Here is a 20,000-nt window from a genome sequence, read left to right on the forward strand (position 1 = left end):
AATGTTATTGTTTGTGGTCATTCTTATGGTACAGCTGTAGGCCCAGGACAGGAATAAAAATGACAAAAAGAAAAGAAAAACATTGTTTAACTTCTTCCATCTGCATTCCAAGTTCAAATCATGTGGAATTGGCTTTCTTTTCCATCCCATCAATCCCCTACACAGTTATTCTGCCTGCTAGAAACAACAACCAACTCTTCTACCACGTGTTTCCTGCACATGTCCACTAACAGCTGGTCAAACAGACCATTAAGTGTTCCAGATTGACCAGACTCTGAGGTCACTGCGTCTTCCTCCTGACAAAACATACATACATACGTACATACATACACACACATACATACACAGACATACATACATGCATGTATACATACATACATATTTATATACATATTCGTATGCATAATATATACATACACACACACATGATCCCCCCTCTCTCTATATATATAAATGCATTTTTATATGCATGTATATAAACATGCATATATGTATATATACACATACATACGAACTTACATACACACACACACAACACACACACACACACACACACACACACACACACACAACACACACACACACACCAGACTTTCACAAGAAGACTTGTGTCTGTGACTTCGAAGTTTCGGCCTGTAAGCATTCGTCTGACGAAATTGTTTTTATTAGAAACGTTTAAATGTAATAAAAAGACTTTACTCCAGCATTTATCATTTTGTGTAGAATATGTGTTTTATATTATAATTCGATTACTATGAAAATTAAAATTATTCACTTCTGTTATCAAGAAGATTTTAATCTGTTATGCTTCTGCTCATGCTGGAGCAATGGCATAATAAGCCATCGATCTCTTCAGTCATCGATTAATTGTTAAGATCCATCTTTATTATTCTCCAGTTTCCATCCTCAAACATTTTAAAACATTCCTTCGTAGTTCTTCAGTCCACCATCTACCCCACCCCGCACGATCACACCCCACCCTGCACTTTCACACCCCACCCCGCACGATCACACCCCACCCCGCACGATCACACCCCACCCCGCACGAGCACACCCCACCCTGCCTCTTGTTCGATCAATAGACACAAACTGATCGAACTCCGTCAATGAATATCAATCACGCTGCGTCTAATGTGTAATGTTGTTGTTATAGGGAAGCGAGATAGAAAACATCTTAATTCAATGAGAAATTAATTTACGTTAATTGTAAAAGGGTGAAAGGTGATATCCTGGCGGTACTGTTTAACCCAAGGTCAGCCTTGATCGAGCAAGTCAAAGAAATTCCAGTCATGACCATTTAACTGATTTGCAGAGAGTATGTAGGTCTACAATATTCACTGAGTTCAACTAGTTTGAGGAAGATTATGCTGTCATTTTGAGTAGATGGGGTAATTACGTAGAGGCTCCTTTGTTGGTGCGAGAGTTTTATTAATCGTAATTAGTAGTAGTGGTGATAAATGTAATTAATGGAGTTGAAAACTGTAATTAGTGGAAGCGATTATTGATTAGACGTCTTATACAAGACAAAACTCATTTGAAATGGTTTACGCAGCTTGTTTATTAATTTTCATTTATGGTGTTGAAGATCTGGTTACATGATATTGACTTTAAAGTGGAGAGTTGCACAGAAAACGTCCCCTGTTTTAGACGGTCATTAGTGTCTTCATTTAGCCTGTATAGTATGATTTTTTTTTTAGGTACTGTTATTGTTTGGACTAGTGGGCATCGTGTGTTTAATGTTGCAACATCTGTCAAGAATGGTGAATTTAGGAGGGTTCTTTTGCCTGTAACATTACAAAATATTAATTCTGGAGGATTCTATGATGTTGCCTTGTCTAGTCTTCTGCTAAAATTCCATCCACGTCTGCTAGTTCTTATAGGAATATTAAATTAACCTTACTATCTTACAAATACTTTGTCTTATTGACTCCAGAAAGCTGAAACGTGAAGTTAACTTCAGTAGTATTTGAACTCAAGACGTAAAGAAATAACTAAACAACGCGTGAATTTTGTGCGATACTCTAATGATTCTGCTAAGACAATCATAAAACTAAATTTGTGTGGAAACGTTACAGGTGTATCATAACAAAGAGACTTATCTTAAATATGGCAGCTTTTGATTTGGGCTGAGAATTTGTATAACAAACAACATTCAAATAGCATTATTTACATTATTTACATTTGACGATATTTGTCCACATTTTGTTTGTTGTTAACACAACGTTTCGACTGATATACCCTCCTGCCTTCATCAGGTGTCTTGGGGAAATTTCGAACCTGGGTTCTCAGTCCTAAGGTATTTTTCGATGTTGTTATTATTATTATTATTATTATTATTTAGGTCACTGCCGGGAATCGAACTCGGAATCTTGGGGGTTAGTACGCCATATACCCGTGGGAAATTATGGTGTGAATTTTTAGGGCTTATAGATCTAATAACTGTATTCAAATAGCAGTTCTGAAAAAAAGTTTCTGGATATTTCTAGCAAGACAGCTTATCTGAGAGCGAAATCGTAAACCCATTTTTTCAATGTTTCATGTTACGTAACAGAATGAAGTATAAGAACATTCGATCATTATCTAACTTTATTTAACTTATTGTATATTTAATCGTTATTGTTTCTTCTTTTACAGAGAATTTTTGTTAATTAAAACCGAACGGCTTCCAAGGAGAAGACCTAACCCCAATCATCTTTACAAAAGAAACCAAAGCAAGATGGAGGTCCAATACTACAGCGATATCACCCGAGTATATCACACAAACTACGTGAGAAACTCGCGTGCTATCGCTGTGTTGTGGGGCATTTTTACAATCTGCTTCACACTGTTAAATATTGTCGTCTTCATTCAACCTCAATGGTTTGGTGATACAATGAACTCGCCGGATATAGGTTTCTTCGGACTGTATGAATACTGCGAAAGAACTGCCGGATCTACCGATTTCCGATGTATTGGGGAATTTACTAATATGGAGTCTATACTGAATGCTTCATTTAAGGCGGCCGGATTCTTCGTTGGTTTCTCAGCTCTGTTGTTTATTATTTGCGTACTTTGCTTGTTACTGTTCTTCTTCCTAAATACTGCAACAGTCCTCAAGATATGTGGATGGATACAAACATTATCGGGTGAGTTCTACAAATATTTCAAGGCACTAAATTTATGGAAATAACATCAAACTATTATATATAATAAAGGGGACACTTACGTGGTTGACCGACCTACTAGAAATTTCTCCCTAAATCAAATTTAATGAATAAAGGACAGACGAGTCAGTAGGGGACCCACAATGTAAATACTCAGATTTCTCAAGAAACAGCAGCCAAACTCACCTAAACTCACATTCTATAATGTTACAAAGAAATAACACATAAGATAATGCGGATCTGTATTACCCCTTCAAAGGACGAGTCGATGAATCATTGGTCTGTTTGGCCAATCGTTGATCCGTTTAGTCAACGCCAACGTTTCTATCAGTCAAACCACGTTATTTCAGGGAAATCTTTTAACTATTCAACACTGATGAGAAAACAGTTAATTAGTCAAACACGGTTTTATATATTCCGATAGTGGACATAGAAACTGTAGCGTACCATAGCGTGGTATAGTATACTGTAAGGTGGGATAGCGTACTATGGTGTACTTATGCGTATTATACTAAAGCGTAATGTAGGACACAGTAGTGTTATTATAGTTTGTTTTATTAGTTAGTCCATCGTTGTAGACGATGATCAAGGCCATCAGATGGGAGAAAAAGACAGGGCACCGTGTCTCTGTGGCCGATCAGTCCAATGCATGCTGGGAAGGCTCTGCCGCAGGTCGGGTGGATACTGGTGGTCTGCTGGGACCGAAGGCAAAGAGGTGGCTTTGGACTTGCGCAGTCCGCATTCTCTTTCTGCCCCTGCAATCCCGTTCTGTTTGTAGGAAGTGCCACCTCTGTTGGTGCAGTGCCGCCAAGATGGGTGGTCTTTTGCTTGCATTTCCCAGGTGTTGAGGTTCATCTCAAAGCTCTTTGGTGAGGCTTTGAGTATGTCCTTGAAGTGCGTTTTCTGTCCACCTTGCATGCACTTGCCTTCCACCACTTTGCTGTAAAACGGAGAGTCTCGTGTCAGACATTCGAACAGGGTGGCCCGCCCACCTGACTTGGGATCCCCTCAGCCGTGTGTCAATGCGTATTACAACCCCTTTATAGGGGTGTATTGTGGCGCATTGTGGCGACGCTATGGTTACTATAGGGACAATAGAGATTATAGTGTACCCAAACAGGCCAAAGTCGCTATACTACCCTATAGTTTACAATAGTACGTTGGTCACTTTGTGAAGGTACGTGGCTTAGTGGTTTAGGTATTCGGCTCACGGTCGTAGGGTCATGAGTTCAATTCCCGGCAGTACGTTGTGTCTTTCAGCGAGAGATTTTATTTCACATTCCTCCAGTCCACTCAGCTGGCAAAAATGAGTTGTAATTAAAAAGAGTCGACCTTGTCACATTCAGTGTATCATGCTGAATTTCCCGGAGAACTACGTTGAGGGTACACGTGTCTATGGTGTACTCAGCCACTTATGTATTAATTTCACGGGTAGGCTGTTCCATTGATCGGATCAACTGGAACGCTCATCGTCGTAACCGACGGAGGGCCAGCCCTTATTTCAACCACAGTACTATAATCACTAAGTGCATACCAGCTGTTGTAATTTTTTGGTATAGCCCCTGGTCAGCTTTCATTAACCAGGCAGTTACTAAAAAACATACCGGTGATGTCCATCCGACCTCAGTATTAGTTTAGAATCACATCAAAGGATTTGAGGAAAATTTAGCTGCTATTTGTAGCAAGTCGAGCTATTTGTATTCAGCGTATTTCTACAGAAATAGGGTTGAGTACATTTGAATGTTAATCTATCTATCTATCTATCTATCTATCTATCTATCTATCTATCTATCTATCTATCTATCTATCTATCTATCTATCTATCTATTTATCTATCTATCTCTGTCTGTCTGTCTGTCTATCTATCCACGCACGTACGTACCTACATACCTATCTACCTACCCACTCCCCTACCTACCTACCTACCTACCTACCTACCTACCTACCCACCTACCTACCTACCTACCTACCTACATATCTATCTACCTACTACCTACCCCCTCTCTCTCTTTCTACACACACACACACACATACACACATATGAGGACAAAGACAGTCACACTAAATACCATAGGAAACGAACTCTTGATCCATCGAAATTCTCTTCGCTTCGCTTAGAATCGCTTAGACTCGAGATTGCGTCACTTATAAATATTTATTGGAAGTTTCTAGTCTGTTTGTAGCGTGGCCATTGTATCTATTTTATATTATTGTTGATGAATGCATGGCGTAAGTGCTTTGACGTTACCTTTAGACAGGGATGAGTGTACAAGCATTGTTCCGTATGTGCAATCATCCGTAAAGAGATAGATATTTGGATAGACAGTATGCAAATGTAACAATGTGGATGCAATATTCTTGCAAAGATGCCCAAATGCCTTTCCATACATACATTATATTCACATCCATACACTCACACAGCCACACACACACGCACATACAAACATACACACACATACACAAGTATACATAGGCACACGCACATACACTCATACGTACACACACACACTCTCACACACACACATACACACACGCACAAACATACACACACAAACATGCACGAGTATACATAGGCACACGCACATACACTCAAATGTACACACACATACTCACACACACACACAAACATACACACACACAAGTATATATATATATATATATTTATATATATATGATATATATATATATATATTTATATATATATGATATATGTATACATAATATGTATACAAATACATGTATATATGTATATATAGACACATATGTATTTATATAAAATCTAGATTGAAGGAATGGATGCTACACCAACCAATATGGGGCCATATACATATATATATATTTCTTTACTACCCACAAGAGGCTAAACACAGAGGGGACAAACAAGGACAGACAAACGGATTAAGTCGATTACATCGACCCCAGTGCGTAACTGGTACTTAATTTATCGACCCCGAAACGATGAAAGGCAAAGTCGACCTCGGCGGAATTTGAACTCAGAACGTAACGGCAGACGAAATACGGCTACGCATTTCGCCCGGCGTGCTAACGTTTCTGCCAGCTCGCCGCCTTTACAGGCACACGCACATACACTCATACGTACACACACACACTCACACACACGCGTACACATGCACACACAAACATACACACACACATGCACAAGTATACATAGGCACACGCACATACACTCATACGTGCTCACACACACTCACACACACATGCACACACACATACACACACATGCACAAGTATACATAGGCACACGTACATACACTCATACGTACTCACACACACTCACACACACATACACACACATACACACACATGCACAAGTATAGATAGGCACACGCACACACACTCACACACACATATCTATATGTTTAAGCTCATTCATTTGTATGTATCTCCAAATCGTATCTCCAAATACATACACACACCCTTATACAAGGACGTACACACACACACACGCACACACACACACATACACAGGTATACATAGGCACACGCACATACACTCATACGTACACACACACATACACACACAAACATACACACACACATACACACACACAAACATACACACACATGCACAAGTATACATAGGCACACGCACATACACTCATACGTACACACACACACACACGCACACACACACACACACACATATCTATATGTTTAAGCTCATTCATTTGTATGTATCTCCAAATCGTATCTCCAAATACATACACACACCCTTATACAAGGACGTACACACACACACACGCACACACACACACACGCACACACACACACACACGCATATACACACATATAACACACACAATATTTGAAATAGAGAAATAGAGAAAGAAAGAAAGAAAGAAAACAAGAAAGAATGAAAGAAAGAAAGAAAAAGAAAGAGAGGGAGAGAAGTGGGAACTGTGTAAAGACATCTGATAATTCTAGAAAATGGTAAGTTTACACGAATTTCTTTTCGTGGCCGTTCTTACACAGTTATTATTCAATTATGCATTAGAGGAAGAGACGTTGAGAATATAAAAGCGTGTTCTGTGCGGTCGCATCCATAAATCACAGTCTCTAACACACACACTGCAAACATAAACACGGAACATTATTTAAATTTCAATCTTTCGCAAACCAGACAAGAATGTTAGCGTTTAACTTAGGATTCATACGTCTAATGTAGATAATGGTTATTAGTCTTTCGAAGTAACTATTAACTATTCAGCGCACAGAATGGAAAGACAGGCTGATGGCATTCGTGGGCAATAAAGGTAAAACATTCACACACACACACCACACACTCACACACACACACGCACACATATCCGTCTATGTGTGTATGTGTGTGTGTGTGTGTGTGTGTGTGTGCGTGTGTGTGTGTGTGTGTATGTGATTGTGTGTGTGTGTGTATATGTGTGTGTGTGTGTATGTGTGTGTGTGTGTGTGTGGTGTGTGTGTGTGTGTGTGTGTTTGACGCCCTCGTTCCACGCTTGCGTGGATCAGCCGGAATTTGCCGAGGCGGATTTTCTATGGCCGGATGCCCTGTGTGTCACCAACACTCACCAGTTTCTATGGAAACCAGGAAACGAATAACATCGCTTGTACGATAGTGATGCTTATTTCGGACAACAAGACAAGGGTACATACCAGTTCAAACAAACTCACTCTCTTTCTCTCTTATGCACACACACACACACACACACACACAACACACACACACACACACACACACACACACACACTCTCTCACTCACGCACACACACACGTATAAATGTAGGACAGGATTCCTTATTTCAAGCTTTTGGTTGACTTTGGGTTGAAGTAGAAGACACTCGATGTGTTACGCAGTGAGACTGAATTCAAGATCACGTGGTTGGGGAGAAGCTTTCTTAGCCACACAGCTGCGTGTGTGTGTGTGTGTGTGGTGAGTGTGTGTGTGTGTCTGTGTGTGTGTGTGTGTGTGTGTACAAAGTACATTCCAGAAGAAACTTTTCCTGGGGAGAAAATATTTTCAAAGATGTCCAAAACTCTGATCCTCTTCAAAGCAGGATCCTCTGACTTCAATGCATTTATTGTAGCGCTCAACCATTTCATGAAGGCCCCCTTCAAAGTGGAGGCGGCTAGGACCCTTATCACAACCTCCTTCATCTTCTCAGTGTCTTCAAAACGACTATCTCTCAGGTTCTCCTTCAGTTTCGCAAACAAATAAAAGTCAAAGGGCCTAAGTTCTGGACTGTGAGGTGAGGGGCATGAGGGATATTTTTGATGGCCATCCCTGTCAAGAAGTGGGTTACAAGTAAGGAATTGTGGACTGTTGCCTTATCCTGCTGCGGGTTCCATCGACCCGAGTGGAAGATCTTTAGTCTTTTGCGACGAAATCTCTTCCTGAACTCTCTCAAAATCCCTATAAGGTACCCTTTGTAGACTGTGTGACTAGAGGGAACCCAGTGGAACTAGATGCTATCCTTGCTATCACAAGAAGGGACATTCTTGAGCTTTCCGTTGGACTTACTTTGCCTAACCCTCTTGGATGTGGGGGAACTAGGATGCTTCCATTGGGCACTCAGTCCCTTGGTCTCAGACTCATAGCAGTAGATCCTGCTTTCGTCGCGGGTCATCGTAGAATCATTTACTCTTGGCCTGGAGGTTATCAACTCAACCATCTCCCTGCTCTCACCAACTCCTTCTGCGAACAAACATTGCACAAATTTTGCGCTTGTTCAGATCTTCACGAATAATTCTGTCTATAGTTATCATTCCATTTCCAAACTGTTTGCTTATCATCTTTGTATACAGACGATGTTCTTCATTCTGAAAATTTCGAATATTCTTAATCTCACATTCTTCTCCTTCCTACAACTCTTATCATCTCTCACCTCTCTACCTCTCTGAAACCTTTTGTGCCTTGGAGCAGTTCATAAGTTTCAGTAAAACTTGATTACACAACGAGATCTCAAATTGTCTTCACGTCCCGACTCTTGAAACCAGCCACCTGTGACAAGAACTGTTTAGGAGAATGTGTTCAAAGTAATGTTACAACTGTTTCTTTCAATTTGGAATGAAAAAAAGTTGGCAGGTCTTTTACTTGTTTCAATCATTAGATTGCGGCCATGCTGGGGTACCGCCTTGAAGAATTTTGTTTTTTAGTCGAATCTATCGACCCCAGTAATTATTTTGTTTTAAAGCTTAGCACTTATTCTATCGGTCTCTTTTGCCAAACCGCAAAGTTACGGGGACGTAAACACACCAACACAGGTTGTCAAGGGGTGGTGTGTGTGTGTGGGGGGGAGCAAACACAGATGTAAAGAGACACACACACACACATACACATATATATACGACTAGTTTCTTTCAGTTTCCGTCTACCAAATCCAGTCATAAGGCTTTGGTTGGACCGAGAATATAATAGAAGACACTTGCCCAAATTGCCGCGCAGTGGGACCGAATCCCGAACCAAGAGGTTGGGAAGTAAGGTTCTTACCACACAGCCACGCCTGCGCCTAAGGTAATGATTTACGATAATGACAATTATCAAGGACAATTATAACTGCTTCTCCTAAATAAGTCTCAAAATTTCTGCTTACACACACACACGACTTGTAATAATGAAATCGAACCAAATATTGGTTTCAAATTTTGACACAAAACCAGCAATTTTCATCGACCTCAGTATATGAATGGTACTTATTTTATCGACCCCGAAAGGATGAAAGACAAAGTCGACTTCAACGTCATTTGAATGCAGAATTTAATAAGCCCAGAAAATATAAAGATTTGCTCATTGAAATCGAAAGATTTGAATCATCTCAAGACGGCTACAATACCAGTGATTGTAGGATCATTTGGAATGATCAAAAATGGAACTGAAAATTATTTAAGAATGATCCCTGGCTTACCATCCATGCAAGGAGTTCAAAAGATTATCTTAACTGGTATGTCACACGTATCGGGAAGAACATTGTCGCTGGGAATTTTCGTTCCTCCCCTCCCTTTATTTTATTTTATTTGTTTACTTTTCTTTTTTTTTTTATTTTTTCGTTTTACTCTATTCCTCTTTTTCTCTATCACACAACTTTGTAAATGAACAAGAAGAGCAGAAGGGATGCTGCAAGGGCTCATACAGCTGTAAAGATTAACTAATGACCAATAAAGCCATAACTGAAGACAGCCACAGAAAGAAGAAAGGCCTCAGTATGGCCTGGATCGACTACCGAAAGGCTTTTGGTAGCATTCCCCACACGTGGATCCTCGAAACACTAGCCACGAACAAAGTAGCACCAATAATTATAAAATACATAAGACACTCTATGAATAAATAGCAGACAGTGCTACAGCTTCAAACAAAAAAGGGACTCATGAAAAACAAAGCCATCCCCATTAGAAGAGGAATATTCCAAGGAGACACGCTCTCTCCACTCCTTTTCTGCTTGGCACTGACACTTTTATCTGACATGCTAAACAGAATTGGATACAGATACAAATGTTACGGCAAAACAATTAGCCACCTCTTATATATGGATGACCTAAAACTATACGTTACAAATGATAAACAGCTGGAAACACTACTAAAGACAGTATATGGATTTACCAAAGAAATAGATATGAATTTTGGCTTAGAAAAATGTGCCAAAGCAACCATGAAAAGAGGAAAACTAGTAAAGAGTAGCAACATCACACTAGATAAAGCCTATGAAATAAGAGAATTAGACCAAAGCCGGACATACACATATTTAGGAATCAATGAACTAGATAAGCTACAACACACACAAATGAAAGAGAAAATAAAGAAAGAATACTACAGACGAGTTAGATCAATAATAAAAACAGAGCTCAATGCTAAAAACAAGATAATAGGTATCAATACTCTAGCCGTCCCAGTTATAAGTTACAGTTACAATATCCTTAACTGGACACTAAATGAACTAACCAAAATAGACAGGAAAAAAGAAAAATAATGACAGGGTCTAGGATGCACCACCCAAAATCTGACATAGAAAGGCTATACATACAACGTATAGAAAGTGGTAGAGGCCTTATACAGCTGGAAATCTATTATAGAATAACCACCATAAGACTGCAAAAATACTTACTTCAGAAGCAAGAAAAACTAATACAAATAGCCACAAAACTCGAGCAAAACAAAAAACTGTTTTCAGTATTTAAGGAAGCTGACAAATACAAACAAGAAGTCATACTACCTAACAAATATGAAAAAGAAACAACAAAAGCTATAAAACAAATGAATCCAAACTAAAACTAGAACAGCAATGGAATTTGATAAAACGACGGCAAGAAAAGCCCTTTCATGGCAAATACTGGACTAAACTAAACGCAAAAGAAATAGACAGAAGAATCCCAACAATGGTTGAGAAGCTCAGGACTCAAAGCAGAGACAGAGGGATTTTTAACTGCAGCACAAGACCAAAGCCTCCCCACCAGAAATTATCAAAAACATATAATGAAAAGAAACAAGTAACTGCAGAATATGTGGAGATGGACAAGAAACAATAAATCATATCATCTCTGGCTGCCCAGACCTGGCTAAGAAGGAATATATTCACAGACACGACAGAGTTGGGACCTACATACACTGGAAGCTATGCCAACACTATGGAATAACAACAGAAAAAAGATGGTAAAGGCACACACAAGAAAAGGTCACAGAAAACGAGAAAGCAACCATACTCTGGGATATGCCAATACACAAAGATAGAGAAATTAAGGCCAACAGACCAAATATAGTTGTCAGAGATCATGAAGAAAAAATGCTTTCTAATTGATGTATCAACACCAGCAGAAGACAACGTTTCTCTAAAAGAAATGGAGAAACTTTCAAAATACAAAGACCTGGAAATAGAAGTAACTCAAATGTGGAGTCTAAAAACAGAAACAATTCCTAACATAGTGGGCGCATTAGGTATGATTAAAAAATATTCAGATAAATACATAACAAAAGCGCCAGGTCTTACAAATGTATATAACACACAGAAAATTGCACTACTGGGCACTGCACACATCCTATGCAGAAAACTTTCAATACAGTAACCATCAGAGCATCACAGCAAACCACAGCACATATCCAAGGCACACAAAGCTGCGCTCGGTAGTGAAATGAAAGCACGTTATAAAAATAAAACTACTGAGTAATAATAATAATAATAATAATAATAATAATAGTAATGTTGAGGCTGTTAATTGTTATTAACAAAACCACATTTCATCCCATCCGTTAAACATGAACATTTCACGACATAAAAACAAATACTCACCGCCAGTGGTGACCATCTCTGAGGATCATTTCTTGTAAGATCCTCACATTCTAAATATGGTCAAAACCACGTCACAACGACTGACCTTCCTCGTCAAGTCCAGGAAATTATTCAGTCCTCAATAACTTCTGACCCATTACAAAGCTCACGTAAGACCTACATTGACCTACAACTAACACATCTAGGACGGTGCTGTTGCTGCAGTCACAGCCATCCAAGAAAGACAACCCAACTGACTTCCATTGAATCACTCCAGCAACTGTCACCCGACTCTTTCTCTTTGCCTTTACTATTGTGTCAGAACCGTCCCCTGCCATAGTTTATATGACTATTGGAGCGGTGAATCTGGGAGTTTTCTTTTTTGCCATCACTTCTAGAGTGGTTGCTTTCTTCTTGTTGTTGGTCACTCTCGACTCCCTGGTCTCTTCTATCTACCCGTTCTTCTCTGTCAATCCCACTTCCTGATAGTCCACAAGCCTCACTAACCACTCCACAGATCCTTCTTCTTAAGAATGTCTGTTCTGACCGTACCCCACCCCACATCATATATTTCTTCTCCCTGGTCTCTACAGTGATGTCCGACTGGAAAAAAAATGAAGGATGTAACCTTTATGAGGCAATATACTCCAGCCTCTATCCTCCTGTCTTTGATTTAGATATATTGAATGAAGAAATAAGTTATCTAATGTACCTCACATCAATAACACGGCAGGGAGTAATTTGGGAACACTTTGGCTGTTATTTCTAGCTGGTCATGTGATTATGTGGAGACTATGCACACATTGAAGGGTCGAGTTATGCGTTTAGGGCAATACCTTTAAAATGTATTCGAAACACGATTTTTCACATTTCTCTGTCGATTTTATTTTCTCCAATATCTTTAAACACAGTATTCTAACGTTTAAACAAACCTTTTATTTTATAAAATAATATTCCAGTTTGCTTTAAAACATTGCATTTTTATAGCCAAATAGAACTTTTCGAGTTTTTGCCAGAATGTAGATGTCGCTTAAATTGCACATCAAAATTGTTTTTAGCAACCTACTATAAATTTTGGATAGTAAATTATTAGTCATAAACACTGAGACACAATTAGTTATTGATTGCGAAAGTCACAAATTATTCAATGACTCAATACAGTTGAATGAACAGAGAAAAATAGATGTAGTAAGAGTTCGAATTTAGATGATTTCAGTATAAAATTAAAAAATCTTATCTGGCGCTTTCTTGTTCAGCCTTTTATACCTCTGGATTTTTTAGACAATTATGCTTCTCCTTCCGACACACACACACACACACACACACACACACACACACACACAGAAGAAGGGCTTCTGTACAAATGCTGTCCACAACGTATTACTGGTTTACACAAGACTAAAGCAAAAAATCTTGCTTAACCCATTAAGTCCCAGATTACTTAAATTTCTGAATATTACATTAAAATTTTTACAGATGATTGAAAATAGGTTAAAATGAAAAAATAATTATTAAAACTCCTTTACTTCAAGTAGAAATGGAAATACTCGGTGTCCTATAAATAGGACACTGAGACAATGTGATATAGCTTATTTAATGTTCTCATCTAGTGTCCTATTTATAGGACAGTGGGACTTAAAGGGTTAAGGTGAGTTTCAAAGCGATCAGCCTTGATCCAGAGAGTAATGCCTATATCTTATGTCTCCGTGTTTAGTGTACTTCGTCCTGTTCGATCTTCATCTTCAAGGCTGAAATCTCCACTTCTGAATTTTGCAAACCATCTTCTGCAAGTTCTTTCATTCAAGCATTCTTTCTCATAAACTGAGTGTATGTTTCGAATCACTTCGGCTGCAGACTTTCCTTTTTTGTACTCATAAAGCATTATGTGCCTCAAATGCTCTTTGGATACTTCCGCATTAGAAAGGGTTTTAATCAAAGAAATTTTAATTCTATTATTCTGTAAAATAATATTTAATTAGTTTAAATGTACACAAATGCATAAAAAATAATTTTAATTCCATAAGACATTCTAAAATACTATCAAATTAATAAAAACTGGAGTAAAAAATCCTGGCAGATATGAATTAAGGTCTCAGTAGAAAGGAATTATATACATACATACATACATACATACATACATACATACATACATACATACATACATACATGTATATATATAAATATACACTGACGTATACACGCATGTATATATATATATATATATGTGTGTGTGTGTGTGTGTGTGTGCGTGTATGTACGGATCCATCTTTTTATATGTCTGTCTATCTCTATATACACGTATTTTTCATATATACACATATACATATGTATATACATGTGGGTGTGTGCATTGCATATGTGTGTGTGTGTGTGTGTGTGTGTGTGTGTGTGTGTGTGTGTGTTTGTGTGTATGTGTGTGTATCTGTGTATGAGGGTGTGTGTATTAGTTGACATTCTTAACCGTTTCAGTAAAATTTTACTTCACTGCAGCAATTCCATGTAATTTTTTTTCTTTTGTTAATTTCAGCCATTTCTATGTTCCTTGGCTGCGTAGTTTACCCCAATGGATGGGACAATGAAACGGTTCGCCGGATCTGTGGTGTAGGGGCTACAAAATACTACCTAGATCGATGCACAATCAGATGGGCATATATACTCGCCATTATTCTCATCTTCGACGCCATTATTTTAGCTGTCTTAGCTTTTGTGTTGGCGGCCAAACAAGCCAGGGTGTTGCCGGAAATTTACCACAAGAACCCACGTAAGTTCCATACACTTTTTTGGTCGCTTATCCTTCTTATTGTTCTAAACTCCTTGCCCATTCCCGCTTCACAATCGGCGTTCGTATGTTTACAATTCTGAAACTTAGCAGTTTGCCAAAGAGGCCGAGAGAATAAGTAGCAAGTTTTAAAAATAAAAAAAATATATACTAGGGTCAATTCGTTCGACCAAGAATTCATCACGGCGCTGCCCCAGCATGGTCGCTGTCTAAGGCCAAGAGAAGTAAAAACTAAAGGATAAACGATAAAAAGATCACATTCTCCATATTTGGTATTTCACTTTGTTAAACTAGATTTATTCGCAGACTGTATAAATATGATTACACCCAACTCTACGACTAACTTCATAGAATAAACATTCAAAGAAACTGTCATTTGGAGCGAAAATGTCACTTCTGCCTCATCACCGGCTGATCGAACTTTCTCGGATATTTTTAACCCGCTCACACCATCCACCTCAGCCCTGCATTAGTTGAGGGAGGTTTTCGTGAAGGCATCAACTGTCTCTGGTGAACGTTGTGTTCGGACGACCTGCTCGTGTATGGCCATGCTTTGCCATCCATATCTGTAGGTCATTTGCCAATTCTTGTTTAGGTCGCCTGCAATGTCCTGAAAGGCAAAAGCGCCTTTCCCTTGTAATGGTGGAAACAGGCAGGAGATATCCATACAGCTGTTTCTTGGTGAGATGACTCCTCCAATATGTATTTAAGATGGCTCTTAATATTCGGGTGTAAATTCCATTTAGCTTGGATTCCAGGTTTATGGGAAGCGTCTAGGCTCTTTTCCCCGTACAATGGGACTGACACTAGTCTGGGGCAATGTTGGGACATCATCTTGAAGAATTTTAGTCGAACGAATCGACCCCAGGGCTTATATTATTAGCTTGGTATTTAGTCTCTTTGCAGACCGATGCAGACTTTGTGGAGATAACACCGAAGATATCACTTACATCATAAGAAGTTGTCCGAAAATGTCAGCACGGTATTATCTATGATGTTGTAGCTAGAACAGTCTATAGTGAAATCCGTCGGAAGGACAACTCCGAGGACAAAGAAATAAGCACCCACAGTATGGTAGAAGCCATAGCCACTCATAATAAAAAGGAATACTGGTGGAATGTACCAGTGAAGATCTCAATGAAATGTAAGCACAACAGACTTGATGTAATGATTTTGGGATAGAGAAGAGGAACTGTGCACAGTTGTGGAAATTCGCTGCCCAGTGGATGTTAACATAAAGCTGAAGATCAGTGAAAAATAGAATACCTACGATGAACAATTGAAAAATCTGCAGTTACTCTATCCAAATTACAAGTTCAGGTATATAGAAATAAATGCAGCATAATTATAATTAATTAATAAGGGTGAGAGAATTAGATACTAATTTAATAGTATACCTATTCAACACCAAGTGGCCCAGTGCCCCGAGAAACCTGGATTATTATAATATTTTATAACATATTATATTTTTGTATAAAATATTATAATATGTTATAAAATATTATAATAATCCTGGTTTCTCGGGGCACTGGGCCACTTGGTGTTGAATAGGTATACTATTAAATTAGTATCTAATTCTCTCACCCTTATTAATTAATTATAATTATGCTGCATTTATTTCTAAATGTAGTATCTGTTTCCGTGAAAGTTTGGCGCGCTGTTGGTAGGGGCATTTGAATTATAACGTCGGATGTAATCAATTGAACCACACGTGTATTTATCGTTATGGTAAAATCTGGCGTGTGATTGAGTGGATTTCATCCAGATAGTTTTGGCTGAGGAGCTACAAGTGAGTTATTGTGAGTAAAATTACATTTAATTCATTAATAGCGAAACAATTGTCCCAAAATAATCTGTATTTTTGTTATTTTTATTTGCCCTGTTCGTGTGAGCTAACAATCGTACTGACTTTCATGGGAAACATATATTTTTGTGGTTGAAACCTATTGGATCTAGTGCTAGAGTGAGCCACATAGTGACCACTCTCTTATATTTATTTTATATTATATATTTATATATATATATATATGTAACTATGTGTGTGTGTGTGTGTGTGGATGTGTATGTATGCATGTGCGTGTATATGCGCATATGAATGTGTGTGTATATGTATAGCGATAGCGAACTCAGCACGTGCATAGTGTATAGTTTCTGTCGAAGACTCCATCGATAAATTCATGATAAAGGAACAGGACTACTTTGTAAGAGTCCTTACGTAGATAGAGAGTACATCCACTGTACTTTATTGATTGTGTACTTTGGTTTAACTTTCTGTTCTGTGTGTACTTGAGACACGGGAACGTACAACGGTTATTTAGTTCTTCTCAGTGGTATTGCATCATCAAGATTGGCGAAGAATATTTTGAAGCACATCATCAAAGAAAGGAAAAAAGATAAACGGCTCTGACGGAAGACCTGCCCACTCCAACCAAGGTCTCCACCAATCAACAGATGTGACCTTTGCAGACAATTGTTCCATGCAAAAATAGGACTTTTCAGCCATCAGAGTCATTGTCAAGAACAAGGAATCACAAACGAAGAAAGAAATACTCGGAAACGAGGAGAAACCAACGACAATAATACGTATATGTACACACACACATACACACACACACACTCACACACATATATACATGCCTATACATACACACACGACACACATATACGTACACACTCACATACACACATATATACATATGTATGTACGTTTGTATATAACATACATCCGTGTGTGTGCGTGTGTGTATGCGTGTGTGTATGTGTTTATATGTGTGTATCTGTGTGCGTTTATGTGTGTGTGTATAATGCGTATACCTATACAATCAAGCACAAAGTGTTAAAGTGATAAGAACAAAACTGTTTAATTCGCTTCTATCTCTGCCCATATTTCACGAATAAAAGAGACAGGTTCTCTCGCAGACGTTGAAACCTGATATTAGCTTTGAAATTAAAAGCAGTGTAAGAGATATTGCTTTATTCCGTAACACCTGTCCTTATATAAGCTGAAGTCACTAGCTTTGTTTAAGCTGTGATGAAGTAGCATAAATGATATCCTATAATTGTGTAGCGAAACTATATACTAGAAGTATGGCATGTTAAAAGAGACAACTATCGTGCAGGCTCAAAAGAGACACGCACACCATATAGACAATTGTATTTGAATATATTATACGTAAATATACATGAACATATATGCTTACATGTGTGTGTGCATCTATCTATCTATCTATCTATCTATCTATCTATCTATCTATCTATCTATCTATCTATCTATCTATCTATCTATCTATCTATCTATCTATCTATCTATCTATCTACCTACCTACCTACCTATCTATCTATCTATCTATCTATCTATCTATCTATCTATCTATCTGTCTGTCTGTCTGTCTGTCTGTCAGTCTGTCTGTCTGTCTGTCTCTCTCTCTCTCTCTTTCTATATATATATATATATATATATATATATATATATATATATATATATATATACACACTTTCTGTGTACACACAAATACAAAAGTAGTGTTCAGTAGACATACTACTAGATTAATTTTAGTTGCACCTCTAATATGATGCTTATCATATCACATGCTATCCTTCGCCACCGACCGAGGCCGGCTGCACATACCGGAGCATCATCAGATTCTTGCTCATATGCCATGTAACCTGAGACCATCATTTATGAAGCAAAAGTCAACTATAGCAGTGACTTAAAACCCTACATCTGTATAACAGAAGGATCTTTCAAATGAAGATTTTATAACAACATTGTCTTCCTCAGAATCAAGGAGAGGTAATATGCTACAAAACCTTTAAGTTATGGCTAACATTTGAAAGAAAGGGGTCCAGGAGACATGAAGTAGAAATGTAAACTGTACGCAAATGCTAGCAGGAGAAGCTGGTTCTGTACCACGTAGACGAGAATGGTTATAGTATAGTATTTAGATTCTGAACTTCAAGGCAAAAATTTCCACCTAGTGTACGAACGAGCTAAAATGTATATTTAGGTACTGGAAACATACAACATAAACTATTTCAGGATCTACTATTTTCTCCCTGTAACTCTGTTTACATATCTCTCTCTCTTTCTATCTCTCTCTTCCTCTCCCTCTCTCTCTCTCTCTTTCTCTCTCTTCTCTCTCTCTCTCTTCTCTCTCTCTCTCTCTCGTTAAATGAGTGTATACAAGTGTGTGTCTGTTTTTGTAAGTATGCGTGAATGTGCGAGCATATATGTGTACATTGATGAATGCCGTCTGTTTTTACGCGAAAGAATTTTTACCGAGGACAAGAGACACGACTCCCCTGCAGTGATCTCCAGTCTCCCACCATTTATAGGCTTATTTCAGTTGATTTTGTTGTCTATACGTACATTCGTTCTTCTGAGTATAGAAACATAATCCAGCATTTTCTGTTGCTACTGAATTCGTATTCCAGTGCCCTACATAGGCGGACGGCGTGAAGAAAAGCGACATAATAAGAGTTTCGAAACTGTCTTAGTGTCCGGAGTACCCCCCCCACACACACAATCACACACATTCACACATACACACATACACACACTTACACACACACACTCACACACACATATATACACACACACGTATGTATTTATATTTTTCATTTTTATTCTTGTTTTGTAAGATTTTTGATTTGAAATCGTGTATTGAAACAAACGTTGTTATATCTTGGGAGTGGTCATTGTGCAAATAAAAACACGCTGTGGATGTATTCCACTTCTTTTTATTACTCTTCTTAAATTACTTAACTAAGTATTCAGTTATTTAAAGGGCTGATTTATCTGTTTGACTAATTGATTGACAAATAAT

The 20,000-nt window shown here is 38.3% G+C and overlaps 1 protein-coding gene across 3 annotated transcripts in view; it reads left to right on the plus strand.

Annotated features, from left to right (window-relative positions):
• The window catches only part of LOC115210921 (LHFPL tetraspan subfamily member 3 protein), a 22,094-nt gene that overhangs the window by 1,691 nt on the left and 403 nt on the right, over positions 1-20,000 (plus strand). For all 3 annotated transcript variants that reach the window (XM_029779706.2, XM_036501959.1, XM_029779707.2), the window contains exons 2-3: positions 2,635-3,125; positions 14,923-15,156. In XM_029779706.2, the coding sequence (XP_029635566.1) occupies positions 2,717-3,125; positions 14,923-15,156 (643 nt within the window). In that variant the 5' untranslated portion in view covers positions 2,635-2,716. The remainder of the gene's footprint in view (positions 1-2,634; positions 3,126-14,922; positions 15,157-20,000) is intronic.

Source organism: Octopus sinensis, linkage group LG4 (genome assembly GCF_006345805.1).
Source record: "Octopus sinensis linkage group LG4, ASM634580v1, whole genome shotgun sequence".
Classification (NCBI taxonomy): Eukaryota; Metazoa; Mollusca; class Cephalopoda; order Octopoda; family Octopodidae; genus Octopus; species Octopus sinensis.